The sequence below is a fragment of the Ochotona curzoniae genome, unplaced genomic scaffold (genome assembly GCF_017591425.1).
Source record: "Ochotona curzoniae isolate NIBS_2020 unplaced genomic scaffold, NIBS_Ocur_1.0 contig_4105, whole genome shotgun sequence".
In the NCBI taxonomy this organism is placed as follows: Eukaryota; Metazoa; Chordata; class Mammalia; order Lagomorpha; family Ochotonidae; genus Ochotona; species Ochotona curzoniae.
The window spans coordinates 322,471-342,895 of record NW_024466129.1 but is presented as its reverse complement, the minus strand read 5'-3'; the positions used below and the strand labels follow the sequence as shown (position 1 = coordinate 342,895).

The 20,425-nt window shown below is 51.5% G+C and overlaps 1 protein-coding gene and 1 long non-coding RNA gene across 4 annotated transcripts; both read right to left on the bottom strand.

Moving 5' to 3' along the window:
• Positions 1-1,126: 1,126 nt before the first annotated feature.
• LOC121159280 lies at positions 1,127-16,768 on the bottom strand. The gene is made up of 4 exons (XR_005884329.1): positions 16,758-16,768; positions 15,983-15,993; positions 2,161-2,714; positions 1,127-1,230 (listed from the first exon to the last, which is right to left on the bottom strand). It is a non-coding gene; the product is annotated as an uncharacterized LOC121159280 (long non-coding RNA).
• Positions 2,212-14,693, bottom strand: EEF1AKNMT (eEF1A lysine and N-terminal methyltransferase). Of its 3 annotated transcripts, XM_040984256.1 has the most exons (9): positions 14,368-14,693; positions 12,082-12,381; position 11,989; positions 10,222-10,412; positions 8,919-9,114; positions 8,037-8,204; positions 6,216-6,434; positions 4,855-4,986; positions 2,212-3,141 (listed from the first exon to the last, which is right to left on the bottom strand). In XM_040984256.1, exons 1-9 carry the CDS (start codon positions 14,518-14,520, stop codon positions 2,867-2,869), a joined length of 1,635 nt encoding a protein of 544 aa, XP_040840190.1. In that variant the 5' UTR covers positions 14,521-14,693; the 3' UTR covers positions 2,212-2,866. The 3 variants fall into 3 exon arrangements, with proteins under 3 accessions (XP_040840190.1, XP_040840188.1, XP_040840189.1); XM_040984254.1 differs by having other exon boundaries at positions 10,222-10,421; positions 11,622-12,381; XM_040984255.1 differs by having other exon boundaries at positions 4,855-4,989; positions 6,222-6,434; positions 10,222-10,421; positions 11,622-12,381.
• Positions 16,769-20,425: the final 3,657 nt, after the last annotated feature.

Below are 20,425 nucleotides of genomic sequence, written 5' to 3'. Positions count from 1 at the left end.
TTCTGCCCAATGGTCCTGTCCTTTAGTCTTCCAAGGCACACATAACCAACATTTCTAGACAACTATCAGGGCTGGTGTTGGTGGTGTACCAGGTTGAGCCACCACTGGTTCGAATCTTAGTTGCTTCACTTCTTACCACTGTGCATGTGAAAGCAGTGGAGGATGGCCCAAGAGCCTGGACCCCTGCACCCACACGAGAAACCCAAAGCCACTGACTTCAGCTGACTCGACCCTGGCGGTGTGGCCATTCAGGGAGTGAACCAAAGGACCGAACAGTCATTGCTTCCCAAGTTCATCTCCCTAGCTCCAAAGGTAAGAAGTCAACATTCAAATGTGTTGGAACAGTCCTCAGAGTATTCCTCCTAAGCACAGCGAGACTCTGTTGCCACCGGTCATCCTGCTCATTCCCTGGGTTGGCTGTGCCACCCAGGGTGCAGCTTCCAACTCTGCACAGCATCAAGAGGGACAGAGCAAGGACAAACGATCCTACAGTCCATCCCAGCACTGCATGAGCTGACAGGTGAGGGTGTGCTACGCTGGAGCCCAGCACACAGGGACACAAGGCACAGATGCGTCACCTTATCCAGTGGAAATCCCTTCCCTGAAGAGCAGACACCACATATGCTAATGGACGAGATCCGAAAATATTACTCTACACTCACACAGCTTTTCCTTCTGAGACTGACAATATAACTGAAATACACTTCACTCTGAATTAGAATGCGTGTCCACGGCCCACAGAAAGACGGGCTCCAGAGGGATCAGTGATGTCTTTTTTTTTTTTTTTAAAGATTTAATTTGTATTGAAAGGCAGATATGCAGAGAGGAAGAGGGACAGAGAGGAAGATCTTCCATCCATTGATTCACTCCACAAATGGCCACAATAGCCGGAGCTGAGCTGATCCAAAGCCAGGAGCTTGGAGCCTCTTCCGGGTCTCCCACATGTGTGCAGGGTCCCAAGGTTTTGGACTGTCCTCCGCTGCTTTCCCATGCCACAAGCAGGGAGCTAGATGGGAAGTGGGACAGCCAGGATTACAACCGGCACCCGTATGGAATCCCGGTGTGTTCAAGGTGAGGACTTTAGCCACTAGGCTACCACGCCGGCCCCAGTGACATCTATTTTACATGGCAGTGCTCATGAAGCAAATTTCAGAAGCAAGCAGCTGTGATAAACGACATTCTTACTCCTGACTCAAGTGAAATTTGGATTTAGATGTCATTTTGGCTTACCTATCTTTTTTTTTTAAATATATAAAATTTTATTTTGACAATCTTTTCATAGTTAATTAGGGTAAGAAGGTTCAAGGACTACAGGAAAGTGGATAATACTAGTATGTTTTCCATATTGTTACCTTCATGTTTAAAGGGGGAGGGTATTAAGGGAGAAGGCCCACCCAATTTCCCACCCTCCCCAGGTCCCGGGTGTAGGGCATGCTCTGAGGTTCTTGCTCAAGTGGTTTTGATATTGCAACAGTTATGAATTGCTGTCAACCTTGCCACTCCAAGCACTATGAGGTCTTTGAAAAATCCACTGATTGACATAGTCCATCATAGCTGAGATGGTTGGTTGACCTGTTCTGTCTTCTCTCTTTTCTTCGTTAGGGTTCTGAGTCCAGCATTTAGATTAGGAAGATCTCCAAAGAAACTTCTTGTATGTGCTAACAAGTACAGGGCCTGGCACCGTCCATCGCCCCATTCAGCTGGTGGTTGCAATTGCTGGGTTGGTTCTGTTTTCACTCCTGACTTCCACTGGAACCAATGGGTGTTGCAGTCCAGCCTGGTTCTGCCCAGCACATACTTGGCCCTCACATAAACCAGTGGGAGCTGCAGCCTAGTTGGAGCGACCCACAATAACCCCCACCAGGCCCACCCCCTACCCTGGTTTGCCTGTAAGTGTAGCAGTAATCCAGTCTGTCCCACACTCCGTTCCACCCCAGCCGCTATCTTAGTTTTATGTCCTCCCATGGAAGTGGTAACCCAAGAGGGATGAGCCCACTATTTCCCTCCCAGGCCTTTCCCACTCCCAGATTCCAGCTGATGCTGTGGCTAAGCCCAAACAACCCTCGCCCACTTTAATTTTGTTTGCACTAGTAGGAATAATCAGCCCAGCCCGGCTTTTCCCTGATCTAGTCCACATGAGGCGCACAGGTGTGGGCTTACCTATCTTTTAACCCAGATGAAATGAGATAGTTTATGCAAACCACTGGGGAGAGTATGTGAAACATTTTTATTGCTAATCTGTTTCCTGGCCATTTTTAGACATCTGTACTTCCACCACGGCTCTTTGCAGCATCTGGCATACAACTGTCACTTAGTCCACGTGGTGGGACTTTGGTCTGCAGGATTCTGATATGGCTGTGGGACCAGCTACCTCACTCTTCCACTACAAAGAGAACAAATGGTGTAGGCTACAAGCTCTTGGCAGCCAAGGAAATGCGCTGGAGGTTGCAGGAATAGGTCCTAGAGGCCCCAACGCAGGCAGGACTGCAGTGCAGTCTCAACTGGGGCAGTCAGTAGCAGATGCCTCGTCAAGTTTGTCTCCCCAGGGTAGGACTCACTGCGGCCACTTCTCTGGACGTGCAATGCTCTGCTGTTTCACTGGAGAACCAACAGACAGAGAGCAAACAGACCGCGTTCAGCCATCCGGAGGAGCCCTACTCCAGGACACAGTGCAGGAAGCAAAGCCCACTGATCCAAGTGGCACTAAAGAGGACCTTCCCAGATCTCCTAAGCAGGAGATCACACACAGCCGGGTAAGACACCAGCAAAGACACAGGGCTTAACAAGCACCATGTGCTCTGTTTGTCTGCCCCTGACGGGGTCCAAGCGCAGTGTGGGCAGACTGAGGAGTGCCCAGCCTCAGTGATCACACAATCTTTACAGATTTGAGCATATCTGACAGGATGTACGTGTCATCCCAAGCCCGCCCAGGCTTCCTGAGTGCCTGCTGCAGGGCCTGCGCCATTTCCAGGAGCTTCAGCATGGCAAGTTTCTGCTCAGGGTGCAGCTGACAGAACAGGATCTCGTTCACTTCATCCTCAATTCGCCGCACATACAGAAGAGGGAACACAGCCTTGATCCTGGCCAGCACCGAGTCCTTCAGCCCCATGTCTCGGCACACGAGGTTAAGGATAAAGACACCTGCGGGGGGGGGAAGGAATCAGGGCAATGAGTCAAGGGGCAAGCTCCGAGAATGCCGGTTCCCCTCCCAGTGAGGCTGACGGCCTACAGCAACACTGCATTTGCAGAGAACACACATCACACAAGCAAAAAGCCAAAAGCTGGGGAATATGTGAACCCCATCAAAACCTGAGCTGGAGGTGAGCATTTGGCTCAGCAGTGAAGCTATTACTTGCGGCAGGTGCCTTGGCCACACCTTCCCAGCAAGGACAGCGTCCCTACATGGCAGGCCTGACAGCCCACCCTGCTCTCTCACCCCAGCTCAAACCCAGCTCATCTGGTTCAGCAGTTACTAACTAGAATGCCTGCATCCTACCCTGAGTCTGTAGATTCAATTGCTGACTTTGCTCTCCACTCTGGCTCAGTCTCCTGCTGATTTGCACATGGGACGCAGCACAGGGCTGAGTCCCTGCCAGCCATCTGGGAGATCCAGAATGAGCTCCTGGCTCCTGGTTTCCGCCTGGCCCAGCTGACATTAGAGTGGGGATGAACCAGTAGACTGAAGATTTTTAAATGCTTTAAATAACTTTTTAAAGTCAAGCTTATCTCTTGCTTTCTGTGCTGCTGGCGCATTATTTCACCATTCTTCACACCCAGTTTCCCAAGGACCACAGACCACCTCTATGGAGACACTATATTCCTGACAATGCACAGCACTGATTAACAGACACGGGGCCAAGGCTACCCTACGTGTGACACTGCTCCGAATCCACGTAGTTATTAAATAAATACACACAGCAGGCCACGGACACAGTGTGAAGGCTGCCATCTGACAGTGGGAAGGACCTGTGCTAGGGTACCAACTCTACACACAGCAGGCCACGGACACAGTGTGAAGGCTGCCATCTGACAGTGGGAAGGACCTGTGCTAGGGTACCAAGTCTACACACAGCAGGCCACGGACACAGCATGAAGGCTGCCATCTGACAGTGGGAAGGACCTGTGCTAGAGTCCCAACTCTACACACAGCAGGCCACGGACACAGCATGAAGGCTGCCATCTGACAGTGGGAAGGACCTGTGCTAGAGTCCCAACTCTACACACAGCAGGCCACGGACACAGTGTGAAGGCTGCCATCTGACAGTGGGCTGCTGTGAAGACTGGAGGCATGTGCGCAGCATTCAGATGGCAACTAGCTGTCACCACACTTGGGAAAGTGTGAAACTGTGTGGCAGCATTTGGGAAAACTGAACATGCTCAGAAAGTGTCATCTAGCAGTCAGAATCCTGTGTGTGCACCCAAGAGACGGGCTAAGACACTTCATGCAAAAATCCATGTCGCAGTGTTAATGGCAGCACTACTTATAATAGCCCGAAATGGGGAACATCTCAAACGCCCAGAGTGGAACAGACTGAAGAATTGTGGAATAGTCACACAAAGACACACCCCAAATAAACACCAACAGTGTGGGTGAGCCTCACAAACATGTGAACAGAAAGAAAAAACACTCAAAGAGTACATTCTGTATGATTCTATGTAACTTGTTCATAAAAAATAAAAAGGGGCAAATCTAGGCTTAGGACACAGGTCCTCTGAGCAGATGAGTTACCCTGCAAACAGTCTGGATTTGGTGCTGGCAGACAGATGAAATCCATACAAGTCCACACTGATGTGCATTTTTCATTGGAAAAGACCCAACATGTTGGAAGGTCCTTTCCCTCCTCCCCCCGGTACCTTCAGGGCTCAGGATGCTTTTGACCTTCTGTAGAAAAGGCTGGTCCACAAATGCTGCAGGTGGACAACTCATTCCCAGTGTCGGGTCTTTACTGTCCACATCAAACATGATGACATCGTAGCGAGGTCGAGCTGGGAGAGAAAACAAACGAGCCCTCATCTTTTCAGAATACAATGCCATCCCTATCCCTGCGCCCTGCTCCCTGAGCAGTGGTTGCCGGGGTGGGCACATTAGAATAACGGAATGGTGTGCCTGTAGCACTGACATCACAGTCCAGCAGCATCCTTGCCATCAGAGCCCACAGTAAGCATGAGGTCGTCCTCCACATCTAACAGCACCTCACAAAGGCACACACACTCACCGAGGCCACTCTAGCATAAACACTTCTTTGGCTAAGAGTCCATTCATACTAACGGATTTCAAACTGCAGAACATCAGTCACCTTGGGACTGTTCTCAATACTTAAAAGAAGGTAAACTATATTCCTAACTAAGTAACAACAACTTCAGTAACTCCTAATACAGTCAGAGTTGAGAACCAGAGATCTGGACAGAGGAGCTGATCCAACAAATGGCAACTTTAACTCCAGAAACAGCACATGTTGCCTCACAAAACAAAGTGTTCCGAAGTTCCTGTGTGTGAATCGTTTCCAGTCACCTGAACCCAAATGGGAGACGCAGAAGAGGCCCCAGGCTCCTGGCTTCAGATCGGCTCAGCTCCAGCTGTTGCGGCCACTTGAGGAGTGAATCATCGGATGGAAGATCCTCCTTTCTGTCTCTCCTCCTCTCTGTATATCTTACTTTCCAATCAAAAATAAAATAAATCTTAAAAAAAAAAACTTTGCTGTCACCAAGCTTGGGCAGCACAGTCCTCACATCCCACACTTGGGTCCAGTGTGATCTCTCTCACACTCTAACACTAGCCTGTAGGTGACTGCATTTGGAAACAGGACTTTAACAAGGCGTTTATGAAGACAGTCTAATGGCAATGTCCTCATTCTAATGATCTTGTGGCTAATATTTATCTTGCTGAGGGAAGCTGAACATCCTCTCACATGATTCTTGTTTATAACTTTGACTATTTTCCTACTGGGCTATAGTATTTTCAATGTTTGTCAATTCTTTAGCTTGTAGAGTTATTAAGCCTTTGGCACCCAAGTAAATTAAAATGTCACCAAAGCGACACCAGGATGTGTGTGCACAGAAGGCCATCTGAGGACACAATGAGAAGGTGGCCATTCATAAGCCCGGAGACAGGTCCCAGGGGAATCCGTGCCCGCAGCCAGCCTCTCTGTTTAACCACCCGCACACAGCAGCACAGCATGGAATGACATGGATGCCACTTAGAGATGAATTCTAACCTCCTCCTCCTCCTGCCAGGCTGGTGATGTAGTCCAGGCCATCCGCAATATGAACCTTCATCCGGTCACTCTGGGAGAAGCCAAACCACTGGGTAGCCACTTCCAACATGGAGGGGTCGATCTCCACAGCATCAATGCAGCACTTCGGGAAATGATCATGGATAAAGAGGGGAAGGCTGCCGCCGCCCAGACCCACCACCAACAACGCCAACGGGGTCTCTGTGGTGAAAGAAGAGAGCGTCACTTGGTCATCTGCTCACCGTGAAGTCTTGGATCAGCCTTAAGCAAGGCAAAAAAGGAAAGCAAATTGTTGACTCTGCCCAGGAATACAAGATTTAGACACCTAACCTGTCTGTCTCATTCAGGAGTCAGTCAACACTGGAGAACTCAACCCTCGCCCCATAAAATCTAGATCCAGAGGATGAATCTACATGTGGTTTTATAGACACGATTTCCAGAGTCTCTATCATTGGCATTGTAAGACTCTTGCCCTTCAAAAATGTAGAGTAGGGCCTCCCACGATGGCTCAATGGCTAAATCCTCGCCCTGCGTGCAGCAGCATCCCATATGGGCTCCGGTCACATGATTGTGGCCTGGGAAAGCAATAGAGGATGGCCCAAAGCTCCTTGCTTATGGCCTAGGAAATTAGTAAAGGTTGGCCGAAAGCCTTGGGACCCTTCCCCCATGTGGGAGCCCAGAAGAAGCTCCTGGCTCCTGGCTTCAGACTGGCTTAGCTCTGGCTATTGCCAGAGTTCACTTTGGGAGTGAACCAGTGGACAGAAGATCTTTCTCTCTGCATCTCCTTCTCTGTAAATCTTTCTTTCCAACAAAAATAAAGAAACCTTTAAGAAAAATAGAGGGTAATGGCCAAACATAATGGCCAGGGGACCAATGTAATGGCCAAGTTATTCAATCACAAGGCAACTGAGGTACAATACCCCTCCCCCAGCTCTCACAGCAGAAGGCCATAACTGCCTTCTCTGGTTCCCACAATAAACAGAGGGCAATCCTTCCAAATTCCATAAAACCACCAGAAAACCAAGTCCTAGCCCTAAATAAAGAGCACAGAGCACTGAATGAAGACAAGAAACTAAACAATCACCAAAAGAAAATACGCTCTAGGATTAAAATGAGGAACTGAAATTCTAAGACACATCCACATATGCCAAAAGTAGAGGGCGTCTCAGCAAGCCTTATGCAGGGCCTGCAGGTGAAGACAACTATAAACTCAGAGACATGAACACACTTGTCACTGTGGTCCACTCCAAACCTGCTCAATTGAATAAGACTATAACTGCAGGAAGTCTAAGAATTTTTTTTCAGCGGGGGAAAGAGTAGAAATTCAAGAAAGAATTTAATCTAGTGCTCAAATAATGCATTACCGAAAACCTAGACATTTATCAAAAGGCACCATGCATACAATTAATATGGGTACCATCTAGTTAACATGGCTACACATATGGGCAAAAATTCAGCAAGTTGAACAACGTAGTTTGTATACTTTGTTAAGTATACATCTTAAGTTTAATTTTTTTTAATGAAGGAAACAAAGTTTAGACTCCCAAACTGCCCTCTGTCTGTTAGGGCGTCTGGGAAGGCAGCTACGGCTTTTGGAATGGACAATCAGGCAAGGAGTGCTGTATTTTGAGCACCCTGTGGTCATGAACAAGACAACTTAGCCACTGTCACTCCATCTTCCACGCGCAAGGGTCATTTCAGGGCTACAACTGAGTTGAAGGCCGAAGTGACCAGGCTGCTCACGAACACAGAAGTTGGCTAGGATGAGGAGACAGTCGCCCTCAGCAGCAGCATCTCCCTCACCTAGCAGCAGTTCCGGGTTTCTCAGCAGGGCGAGGCCAGCAATCATGGCTTTGTGGTGTTCACAACAAAGGTGGCTCGTATCGATGGACTGCCCGGGGGCTGTGGCGGGGTCATCTGCAGGATCAGCAGGCCGCTGCTTCTTCCGGTCCTTCTTTCGTTTCTTCTGAACTAAAATGAAAGACAGCAGATTGGAAGACACTCGTGTGGGCAGTAGGGGCCACCAGCAGCACTGCCACTGGCCTGGACAGACTCCAGAGCCAACTGGCAAATATGCAGAAATTTTGCAAACAGGTAAACATTATTTAACTTGAAATTGACCTTGGTGGGAGAACTTATACCATAGAAACTGGCAATGTTACAACCAAGACTCCTTTCCCCCAACAAAGGGATGCCTGTTAGAACATTTCATATATACCTCTGGATGCCAGGGAGTCAGAAGAGCCCTAGAACTTCAGAAACAGAAGAAACACAGTCCTAAACTCTTTTTAGAAAAAAGATATAAAGCTATCAATTACTTCCCCTATGCCAATTACTGTAGCACGATGTCCTCTCTCCTCTAACAGCCTTAATGTCCCAGTTGGTGGCACAGGAAAAGACCAAGAGCATCTGAACGTTCAGTGAGCACAGAATAAACAAGTGAGGAAGACAGGATGGGAACCTGGGCCTGCCTGTCACCAAGACTTACCATCTTCTATGACGCTACTCATACAGTGCCACTTACACTCTCCAGCCCAAATGACAGGAAAAGGGCGGCCTAGACCACGTAGCTTCTGCCAGGTCTGCCTGTATCCTGGCCAAGCTTCCAGGGCTTTCTGACCACCTCAAATCCAGAGTCCAGGGCAGCCCAGTCCAGGTCCCAGTGCCCTACCCGTGCCGCCTCACCTCTGTGACACCCATCCTGCAGCAGCCTGGCTTCGGACTGCACCACGTTTCTGTTGCTGAGGAAGATCAGCCGCCTAAAGTATCGCCTGTCGTCCCCTTGCACGTCTTCAATGACATAGTCGCCACTCAAGGGGCTGCAGCCTTGGTGCTGGACAGTCCGGACCCCGATGTCCCCACCCACAGACAGAAAGGGCACCTGCAGGCAGAGCCAGACTTGTGGTCACAGGTCAGCTCCCTTAGGAAAGAGAAGACATAACTCTAACACAAACACAAGAAACATTCGGCCTCTGCTGTGCGCACGTAAGGGCTTCCAGGGCTTGTCGCCAGGCCACCACTCAACTTCCTCCCACTCCCTGCAAACCTCAGCTGCTGATACATCTCCAAGTTTGACCAAGGCCCCACGCTCAAGAGCCTGAACAACCCTAACTGCAGCTTTACCTTCCTAGTAAGTCCATTTCTCAAAAAATGTAATTCATCTTGTGAAGACCAAGTGAACATATGAAGATCTAAATCACTTGGTGACACAGCTGGCTTTCCAAGGCAAACACAAGCCTCTCGTTCAGAAATCCCTCAAAGAACTCGATGGACGTGGACAGTGCAAGCTGGAGGGCACCCTCAGTGAAGGTCAGCAGGGGAACCACTACTCCACGTTTGGGGAAATTTCTCCCCTCCCCATTATTCTTGTCTGCACCCCTCAATTTTTCTAAACCTTAAAAACAAAAGTGTTTCCGTAAACTTCTCCACTCCACCATCACCTTTACACCCGTTACTCTGATCTATTAGAACAGTTAACAGCCTTCAGGAACCCATGACCTCACAGACACAGGTGCGGGTTGGGAGAGTCACACATGAAGCACCCCAGACCTGCACCTCCCTGTACTGACTCTCGCCTGAGGGACCCCAATCCCACAGAACATCAGCAGGAGTCAGACACAAGGGCAAAACCAAGGGCTGGGGCCTGGGAGCCTGGGTCCCTCCTGCCCCAGACCACTGCTAACTCAAGCATCTAGGGACTCTGCTTGTACCAACTGTTAGTTATCAATGCAAGGCAGCTGGTGTCAACTAGTAACAGCACGCCAGATAGCTATGCTAACATTCTGGCAACTAAGCCGGCAAGCGCTTCCTTCAGACACCTCTGCAACCATGGCTTTTATTCTAGGCGACCATTCAACTTCCTCTCACTCCCTGCCAGCAGTGAACAGGATAGGGTCAACACTCCTCCCAGCTCATACCAGGCTCCCTCTACCTTCCTGGGTGCTAAGGACTTCAGAGACCCCGCAGGTTTGCCCTAAAGCTTCCTCACCTGCTGCTGTGCCGGCATTCCAGCTGGGGCCAGCTCCAGGACCCTGGCCGACAGCTCAGCCTGAATGCTCTCCATGCCTTCGTACTGTTGACCTCGGTGAAGGGCCACTGTGACCAGCCTCCTGAAGCCCGCACTGGCTGCCAGCTGCCTCCGGCCTTCCTCCATGCCAAAGAGCCACTCAGTCTCGCGGCCTTGGGGGACTAGAAAGAGGGACTCGGTTACAGGGAGTCCTGGGAAGAGTGTTCAAGACTACAACCAACTAGGCCATGTGACAGCCAGCCAGCCAGCCTCATCCAGGCCCAGTATCCTCCCCATTCAATGTCCTGGCAAGTGAGAAGTGAGCCAGGGCAAAGCAGCCCAGCAGACATGAAGCAGGCCTATGCGTGGGTAACCATGGGTACGTCTGTAAGGAGGGATGAAGGTGAGAGGGCACACATGAAGTGCAAGAAAAAGCAACTCATGCCAATGTTCACTGCATGCCAGGCACAATTCCAAGTTGTTTACAATATAAACTCACGAAATCTTCACAGGTGCTATTATCCCCAATTGCCCAGGTTCATAAAGCTAAGAAATGGCAGAAGTGGAGCACACGCTTGGGCAATCCAGCCCACACTCCAAGCTCATATCCACGCACTGCCTATTCCCATAGGTAGGTAGACAGGATTATGGAATGTTTGGGAACATGGCTCAGTCACCAGGAAACAAACTACCAAGATGACCCTAACACCTCGCACTTGCCTAGAGTTGTCCGGTTTTGAAAGTATTCCCTATTATCATTTACTCCTTTCAGTAGTAACAGTGATCATTCATAACACACTTGAAATGTGCCAGCATGAATGCGAAGAGCTTTTACTCACCTCACAGCTACCCAGCAGCTACGAATGCATTTCACAGATAAGGAATAAAAGGAATCTGTCCAATGTCATAGCCCAGGCAGTGACTGAGGCAGGACTGGGACCCTGATCCAGATAGTCTGGTTCCAGAGCACCCTCTGAAGCCACTCTCCTGTCCTGCTTCTCTAAATTCTGCAGAGAAGCAAGTGACTCCCAAAAGCCACAGCTCAGGTCTTAGCCTGCTAGTCCAGCATTGCTTTCACGACTCCTTGCTGCAAAGCCACATCTCTGTGCAAATACGATCTGGCTAAATTGACGCCTGTTCTCTCTGCTTCTTACCAACTTCACTTGTACTTCTTCAAGCTTTTACAAAAGATGAGAAGGAATTAGGAGCAACTAGTCTCAAAGCTAACCAAGTAGATGGGGAGCTGTTACCCTCCCTTCACCATATCTTGGCTAGTCTCACCCTTTGGAAATGCCACCTCTTGCAAGATAAACACAGTGAAGACACACCCGTCCACCAGAGCCCAGCCCCTCCAGGGATCAGAGGGAGCAAGCCCAACTCACTGATGAAAATGGCAAAATGATTGTCCCTCGATGGTTTCACCGTGGGGCTGTCCACCACGTGCAGGGTGTAGCGTGGTTCCCCTGTGTCCCCATCGCACAAGTCCAGAGACACATTCCCCAGCCCGGCCTTGCGGCGCAGCTGGCCACACAGCCAGGCATACTGCTGCCGCTCCCGCACTGCCTCCGCCAGCCGCTCAGCACTCTCCAGCCGTGTGGGCTTGCCCTGCTCCTGAGCACACAGCTCAAAGATCTGGAGGGTGCGGCCAGGGACCGGCCTGAACTTGGTCATGACGAAGGCAAAGACGGGCAGGGAGAACCGAGGCTCTGCTTCCAACACCTGGTCCTGGCTGGTGGCCACTTGGTGCACCCTCACCATCCACCCCTCCCGAGAGAAGTACCCCACTGCTTTCTTCAGGATGTGAGCCTGAGCCAGGGAGATGCACAGGTAGCGCCCGCCCACCTGCAGGACGCGGCCGACCTCAGCCAGCATCCTGTCCACCTGCTGCAGGGTCTTCTCCCCCTCATCGGTCAGCACGGCGTCCAGGGTGCCCTTGTCCAACACCACCTGGAACGACGCACTGGGGAAGTCCATCTGCGTCATGTCCATCCTCAGGAAGCTCATCTGGGGCCGCCGCGTGGCATTGCGCTCCCTCATCTGCTTGATGGCGCTCTCGCTGATGTCAATGCTCACTATGTCCTGATAGCCCACATCATACAGCTGCTCGCTGAGCTCCGAGTTGCCGCAACCGATCACCAGCACCTGGAGAGAGACGCACAGCAGGATGGAGGGGCCCAAGGCAAGGCAAGACATGCATGTCCTGCACACACAGCAGTCTCACCTCGGGTACTGCATATTCTCAGAAGGCAGAAAGGCTACCATGCTGAGGAAGCCAGATTACAGAGTGCAGTGTAGACTCCAGGCTGAGCCACCACAGGTTAAAGGATCTCCCAGGCAGAGCTACAATCCAGCTTAAATGAGAATGAGCTTCGCATTGCAGAAATAAACTAATCCTTTTTGCTAAAACAAGTATTTATGGGCCCGGCACCATAGTGTAGCAGTTAAAGCCCTTGCCTTGATGGCACCCGGGATTCCATATGGGTGCTGGTTCTAATCCCGGCAGCCCCACTTCCCATCCAGCTCCCTGCCTGTGGCCTGGGAAAGCAGTCGAGGACGGCCCAAAGCCTTGGGACCCTGCACCCGTGTGGGAGACCTGGAAGAGGGTCCAAGCTTCTGACTTCGGATTGGCTCAGCTCCAGCCATTGCAGCCACTTTGGGAGTGAATCATCGGATGGAAGATCTTCCTCTCTGTCTCCCCTCCTCTCTGTATATCTGTCTTTCCAATAAAAATAAAATAAATTAATTAAAAAACAAGTATCTATGACTAGGAAATTAAGAGGAAACCACAAGGCCTGGAACAGTGGCTCAGCTGGTTATCCTCCAATTGCAAGCGCTAGCACCTCACATGGGCAGTTTTGTATCCCAGCTTCACTTCCCATCCAGCTCCCTGCTTGTTGGGAAAGCAGTTGAGGATGGCCCGAAGCCTAGAGACCCTGCACCCACGTGGGAGAGCCAGAGGAGGCTCCCAGCTCCCGGCTTCATCTCAGTTCACCCCCAGTCGTTGCGGCCATTTGGAGAGTGAACCAGCAGATGGAAGATCTTTCTGTCTCTCCTTCTCTTTGTAAACCTACCTTTCGAATAAAGTAAGTCTTCTACAAAGCGAGACAGTACTTCGAGTGTTGAAATCTCTGATTTTACTGCTGAGAACCAAGGGCTGGCATAACTGATTCCCTCACTCCACTCAAGCCTCTGGCTCACAAGACAATACACAACATTTTGCAAAAATTCAAATCTTACCACACCAAATTCCATCTCAGGACACTTGGCTATTTTCTGAAGCCTCTTCGTGGAGTGACCCCCACTCATCTTCCAGAATTCCGCTCTGATGGCACCATCTTTGGAAAAGCATGCTACAAGGTCACAGAGCTTTTAGAGCTAGACAGGCCTGGATTGTTTTGTTTTTTATTGAAAAGGCAAATTTACATTGAGAAGGAGACACACAGAGAGATCATCCATCCAATGGTTCATTCCCCAGATGGCAGCAATGGCAGGGTCCCAAGGACCCGAACCATCCTCCACTGCTTTCCCAGGCCACAGACAGGGAGCTGGATGGGAAGTGGAGCAGCCGGGACTCGGGATGCTGCGCTGGCAGGAGGGTTTGCCGGCCTCCCAGGCCTGGACTGAAGCCTCCATGTGACCACTGACCGACTGGGGACCCCGCAGCTGCGTTTATGAAGACTTCCAACAGACAGCACCCATAATAAGCTCTGCACGGCACACCTGCTCTCTGAGGTAGCTTTTTACCCTCCTTGGCCTTCCTCCATCCAGCACACGCCCACCGCCAGCACAGGTGGCAGCAGTGCAGGCAGCACACCTGTGCGGTAAGTGCAGCGCTTCTGTCTTTCGGACAAATGGCACTGCCACCAACTATAAGGCGAAGGCCATACCTACAGCAACGACGCCCACACGAGCTGCCTAATCCACAGGAATACAAGAGACGGAAAAGCAGGCCTTACAGGAGGGGCAACGAAAAAAGCCACTCTTCCAAGGAGGAACACTGACGACTGGCGGAAACCCTTACGGGAACACAGTGTCCTGCAGCCAGCTCCTTACACGGAACGCCCGAGTGGCCGCCTGTCCCCCAGCCCCCGCTGGGCACACCGGGGCCGGCCGGGCCGCGCGCCTCACCTTCTCCCTGGGCTTGATGTATTTGTGCAGCACCCCGCACAGTTCCAGGTAGGTCCCATACCACTCGAAAGCTTTCTTTCCTCGCTGCTGGAAGAACTTCTCCCAATAGTCAACCGAGCCAAACTCCTTGGAGCTTTTAGGTAAGAGATTCATGTTGCCCCGGCCCCAGCGGCGTCTTCTACACCCTGCTCCTGAGGTACCTAATGGGGGCTCGGTCCCCTGGGGTATGTAAAGTCACGTGAGTTTGTCCCCTCGCTCAGCACGAACAACCAGCCGAAGCCATCACGGTGCGGCCGCCCCTGCCCCACGTGGATCCCTTCACTGTTTCCGAGCTTAGGTTTCAGAGCCCAGCAACCATATCCGGTTGCCAAGACTTGTGATTGGCCGGGAGCCCAGCCCACCCCTGCACCTCATTGGTTATCGCTCTGCCTCCCTGGCATCCCATTGGCTGCGTCTCGGTCGCAGGCGCCGAGCGCCCTGTTGGCGTGAGGCGTGTCGGGGTCAGGGCGGAAGAGGCCGCATCCACGTTCCGCCAGAGGGCGGCCTGCTCTGCGCGGGCGGCGGGGCGGCGGGGCGGCGGGGCGGCGGGGCGGCGGGGCGGCGGGGCGGCGGGGCGGCGGGGCGGCGGGGCGGCGGGGCGGCGGGGCGGCGTGCTCTGCGCGGACGGCGGGGCGCAGCTCCGGGGAAGCCGGGCTCCTCTGCAGCCGGGCCTCAGCAGGACCGGCCCCGAGGATCCGAGGAGAAGCCGTGAGGGAGAACCTCGCCTTCTGCCCGTGTTGTGCTCCTATGCACTGCCTGCCCCTGTCCCGCTGACTTTGGGAAGAAAATGGTCCCTGCTGTACTTTATCTGCACCAAGACACAGGGTTCCACCAAAGGAGGATTTTAACAAGAGGGTAGCAGCCAGCCATTCAGAGGCGCCTCCTGCATCTTCTTCAGCCCTCAAAACGACGAAGTAGAACTTAGGACTCACTTTCCTAGGCTCCTTGGGTTGTCATTCCGATGTCGGCGTTTATGGTAGGTCACAGAAGGAATGTAAGGAGTGCGGAGAGCAGATGTATTGAGCATCTGTAGTTAAGACTATTATAACTTACTCTAGTACAAATAGCCAGGTAGACTGTTCACGGTTAAGTAAGATGAAGTTCGCCAATTTTCTTGCACCAAAATAAACCTATGATTTAATTTCATTTCCCCCAAACTTTTTGAAGTAGCTTCATAGATGAAAGTGAAATTAAATTGGTTTTCAGAAGAGTGGCTCTCCAACCTGGCCTGGGGCAGAGTTTTCGGGGGTCTTGCTCAAACACAAGGCTGAGACCCACTGTTCTCACCGTCTTAGGGGCAGGCGGGCAGTAGTTTGTCTCTAAGGCTTCTCACGTGGGGTGGATGATCTTGGTGTGGGGAACTATGAGGATGCAGTTCCAACACTATAATTTAGAGAGAAGTCCAAATGGATGTGGTTAAGGCTCATTTAAAAGCTTCCTACCAATAACATTTTTTGAAAAGTTTTCATTCTCCTATTGTTGAGTTTATAAAGAGAGGCGGAAGGCCCCTCCAAGCCCTCAGCTACTACATTACACAAGATTCTTCCCGGGTCAGACCTGAGTTAGTCCAGAAAACATTTTGGAGACCTGAGGTCAGTGCTTGCGCTTCAAGTGTTACACAATGACGAGCAAAGAAGCCGTGGCTTCCAACCCCCGTGCTCCGCAGCAGTCAAGGTTGGAATCCCCGAGTGTGAGCCACAGCGCTAAGGAGGCTATGCAAGCAAGGCAGTCACGTGAAAGGCACATTCAATAATTGCAAAGATCGTCCGCAAGGGGCCCCTCGGAGGCGCTGTGAATATAAGATTCAAGGAGATCGGATGTGTCCGCCCCTCCCCCCCCCATTCTATGAGAGAACGCTACCCCAAGAAAGAGTGGAAAGGTTCTGTTACCTGCCTGAGTGGGTAAGCATCGCTTTATGAGCGCGACACAGAAGCCTTCTGCAGGCCTCTACAAGGACTTTCGGCTGCTGTGCTTCCTTTGTTCCTGTCATCCTGCTTGTTAAGGGCATGGTACATAACAGCTCCAGGTCCTTATTGTGCCCTAGAAATACACACTCACTGTTCGCAATACAGACTCACCTGTCTCCTGTTGAGCCTGAGCAAGCAGTAACAACCAGAGCAATTTAAGCTACAACGTGCAAGAAATTTCTACAATTGTGCAAATGATTAGCAAAAAAAAAAAGATGTATTTTAACATTAGAGTCTGGCACAAATCTTTTAAACTATGTACTGACTTGAAACGCTTGTCTCAATATTTATTAAATGTAACGATGTATCATGAAAAAACATATGTAACTGGTAGGTGTGTATTGTCACCAGCAATGGTTATTGTGAGCCAGTCGGTGTTAGCACACCTCCCCAGAACAGTTACCTAAAAGCATTTAGGCTGAATAAATTGAGCAGTGCTTATTTGAGCGAAAAAGAAACAATTTGCCAACCAAGCAGCTCCCAGAACCAGAGCAGGTGCTGAGAACACTTATGAATTATGCAATATGATAAGTTTCACAGAAAAGTGGAAGTCCTACATAGAAAACACCTGAAGAACCACAGCCTGGGTAACTACCAATCAGCTGGTTAGAGCTTCATCCGTTAACTGCCGACAAACTCCAGGGTTGGGAAGTGTCTGCTGCACAGAATCATTTGGCCTGGCCCTGCCAACGCAGCTGCAGGCAGGTCTCAAAATCCAATTAAACTGCAGGCTCATTTTTAAGTAGATCATTTTGTGTGGCCCATGAATGATGGTATAAATATCCAAATGACCCTTGGCAGAAAAGCAGCTTCCCTACTGCTATCAGTTAACTGGTTGCAGGGCCTTCTGCAACCAAATCAGTTACCGCAATGGAACACTATTGGCTTTACGTGTAGGACCCAGTGCAGATGTCCAACCTAAACCCATGGCTTCCTACAAACTGTCTCCAACTCCAGCGTATTTAAAATGCAAGCTGAGTTTAGATGAAGCCATTTGAAAACAACTGGGATATGAACCTGTGCCTGCATGGGATCCCTGCGCGTGGCAAGTGAGGACTTTAGAAAATAGGCTACCGGTCCTTGCCTCACACATGCCAGGATCTCATATGGGTGCCAGTTCCCGGTAGCCCCACTTCCCATCCAACTCCCTGCCTGTGTCCTGGGAAAACAGTCAAGGATGGCCAAAAGCCTTAGGACCCTGCACCCGTGTGGGAGACTCGAAGAAGCTCCTGGTTCCTGGCTTCAGATTGGCTCAGCTTCAGCTATTGTGGCAGCTTAGGGAGTGAATCATCGGACAGAAGAGCTTCCTCTCTGCCTCTGCTCCTCTCTGTATATCTGACTTTATGATAAAATAAAATTATCTTTAAAAAAAAAAAAAAAGAAGAAAAGAAACTAGGCCACCGTGCCAGACCCCTAAATATCTAAATCTACATCTCTGGATGTTGCATTTTCATAAGGCTTTTGGTAACAACATTCAATTAGTTAAGAACAAACAGAAATGCCGGTCGGTACTGTGTGGTAGTGAGAGGGCTGCTGAAGTGATGACACCGGGAGGACCAAGACTCCAGGGCCAGCCGGACACAGGTGAGCTGACCATCTCCAGCTGCCTTGGTGCTGGAGACACTTGCGGACCTGAACGCAGGGCATCATGGTGGGCGCTGGGACTTTCCCTGAGCCAACCTCCCCGCTGCACACAGACACTGGATCCGAGCTGTTTTTACAGGGCTAGAGACAGAAAATTGGGATCGTAGAAGACTATGAGTTTAGGAGGGAGAAAGAGGCAAGAACTACGCCTGATTCAGACTCAAAACGATTTCTCCTTGAAACATGTGGAATTCAGAAAGCTTTTTTTTTAAGCTTAATAGAGGGGAAAATTTTCTTGTGAAAACAATAGTATCCCATGGATGCTCTTGGTCCCAGTATTTTGTTCTCAATTTTTTTTTTAATTTTTTCTTTTTTTATTGGAAAGGCGGATACACAGAGAGGAGAGACAGAGAGGAAGATCTTCCATCCGATGATTCACTCCCCAAGTGAGCGCAACTGTCGATGCTATGCCGATCCGAAGCCAGGAGCTTCTTCCGGGTCTCCCACGCGGGTGCAGGGTCCCAAAGCTTTGGGCCGTCCTCGACTGCCTTCCCGGGCCACGGGCAGGGAGCTGGATGGGAAGCAGGGCTGCCGGGATTAGAACCGGTGCCCATATGGGATCCGGGGCGTGCAAGGTGAGAACCCTAACCCACTGCGCCATCGCGCCAGGCCCACAACAAGAAAATTTTAAAAACAGAAAGAAAGGAAAAATGAAGAACATTCAAGGATTATCATCTGGATAATTAGAGCTAATGAGAGAGAAATTAGGGGAAAGAATAACCACATAATTCAAGTCGGAGTTCTGACTCCACACTCAGGGTTATTGGCATATTGGATTCACAGTAACTACATAATGACATTTTCTAAGTTTTTATAAAAGTTAAGGATAATCAAAGGGAATTTGCTCAGCGGACTAAAAGTGAAGCCTGGATTTCTCCTTCAAAAGGATCGGCAGAATTGAAGAACTACGGTTAAACTAAGGGGCCAGGCTTGGGCTCGGCGCGTTAATGATGCTGGCACCCGGCTCAGAGCCTGGCTGGAGCTTCAGTTGTTTCCCAGCTAACGTGTAGGAATGCAGCAGAAAACGCCCAGGTGCCTGGCCTCCGCCATGCCCACAGGAGGCCAGGCTCCAGCTCCCAGCTGCCCTGCCTGCTGGAGCCTTCGGGGTGGTGTTTCAGGGAACAGGAGACGTATTTGTCTCTGTCCCCCTCTCTCTTTCACTCCACCTTTCAAGCTAAATAGATTAAAACCGTAAATAAAAGGCTAAGCAAGAGAAAATCCACAAACCTATGCAACAGCATGCCCATATGCCTCAACCACCACATTACATTTCTTCAGTTGTTCGTGTGGAAGAGCTAAGGCTGGTGGGCTAATGTTCTCCTGGCTAAGGCAGCAAAGACCCTTAAAGCAAGACAAAATCCGTTTTTGTTTTTTTTTTTCCCAAGCAAGGTAAAGTTGTCCTTCACTTGCCTTAATAACGGAATTGTTGCTCATTGCCTGTATAAGCCAGGCACTTGTGCTGTGCTGCAGCCAGGTACACAGCCAGTTGCAATGATGGCATTGCACTTCACAGCTCCTGTTTGAGCCCTGTAAAATCCGGTTCTTAGAAATGACTCCCGGGTTACCTGTGGGGGTTGGGGTTGTCTCCGGCTCAGCTCTAGGCGAGGCCCATTTCCAACCCCCTGCACCTGGCCCTGGACAAGAGGCCGTCCAGGTCCAGCGAAGCAGCAGCGGACACCCCCCTCGGCCCATCCTCGCCTTCCTCTAACTCAGCCGGCCTCCTCTTCCCATGCCACTTTCGAAGCCTGAGGACGGATCTCACCCCCGACCTCCTCGCCTCAGGAATCCCAGTCACGCACCGCACGCCCGGGCGCCTCCAGCCTGACGCCAGCGCCCCTTCCCACCCGGCACGGCCCGCGCCCCTTCCCACCCGGCACAGCCCGGGCCCCTTCCCACCCGGCACAGTCCGCGCCCCTTCCCACCCGGCACAGTCCGCGCCCCTTCCCATCCTGACGCCAGCGCCCCTTCCCACCCGGTACAGCCCGGGCCCCTTCCCACCCGGCACAGCCCGCGCCCCTTCCCACCCGGCTCGGCCCGCGCCCCTTCCCACCCGGCTCGGCCCGCGCCCCTTCCCACCCGGCTCAGCCCGGGCGCCCCTTCCCACCCGGCTCAGCCCGGGCGCCCCTTCCCAACCGGCTCGGCCCGCGCCCCTCCAGCCGGACAGGAGGTCGGACCTCTCCGGGCTAGAGGCGCGGGGCCGATCGACTCCTTCGGCGCTCGACGCGCCACGGGCGGAGCGCCGAGCGGCTCGCTGCGCGGGGGCGCATCTGCGGCGCAGCGACCGACGCCGGTCCGCGTCCAGGGCCTCCCCTGCCCGACCTCGGCCTCCCCTGCTGGCCCCGGGCTCCCCTGCCGGCCTCGGCCTCCCCTGCCCGACCTCGGCCTCCCCTACCCGACCTCGGCCTCCC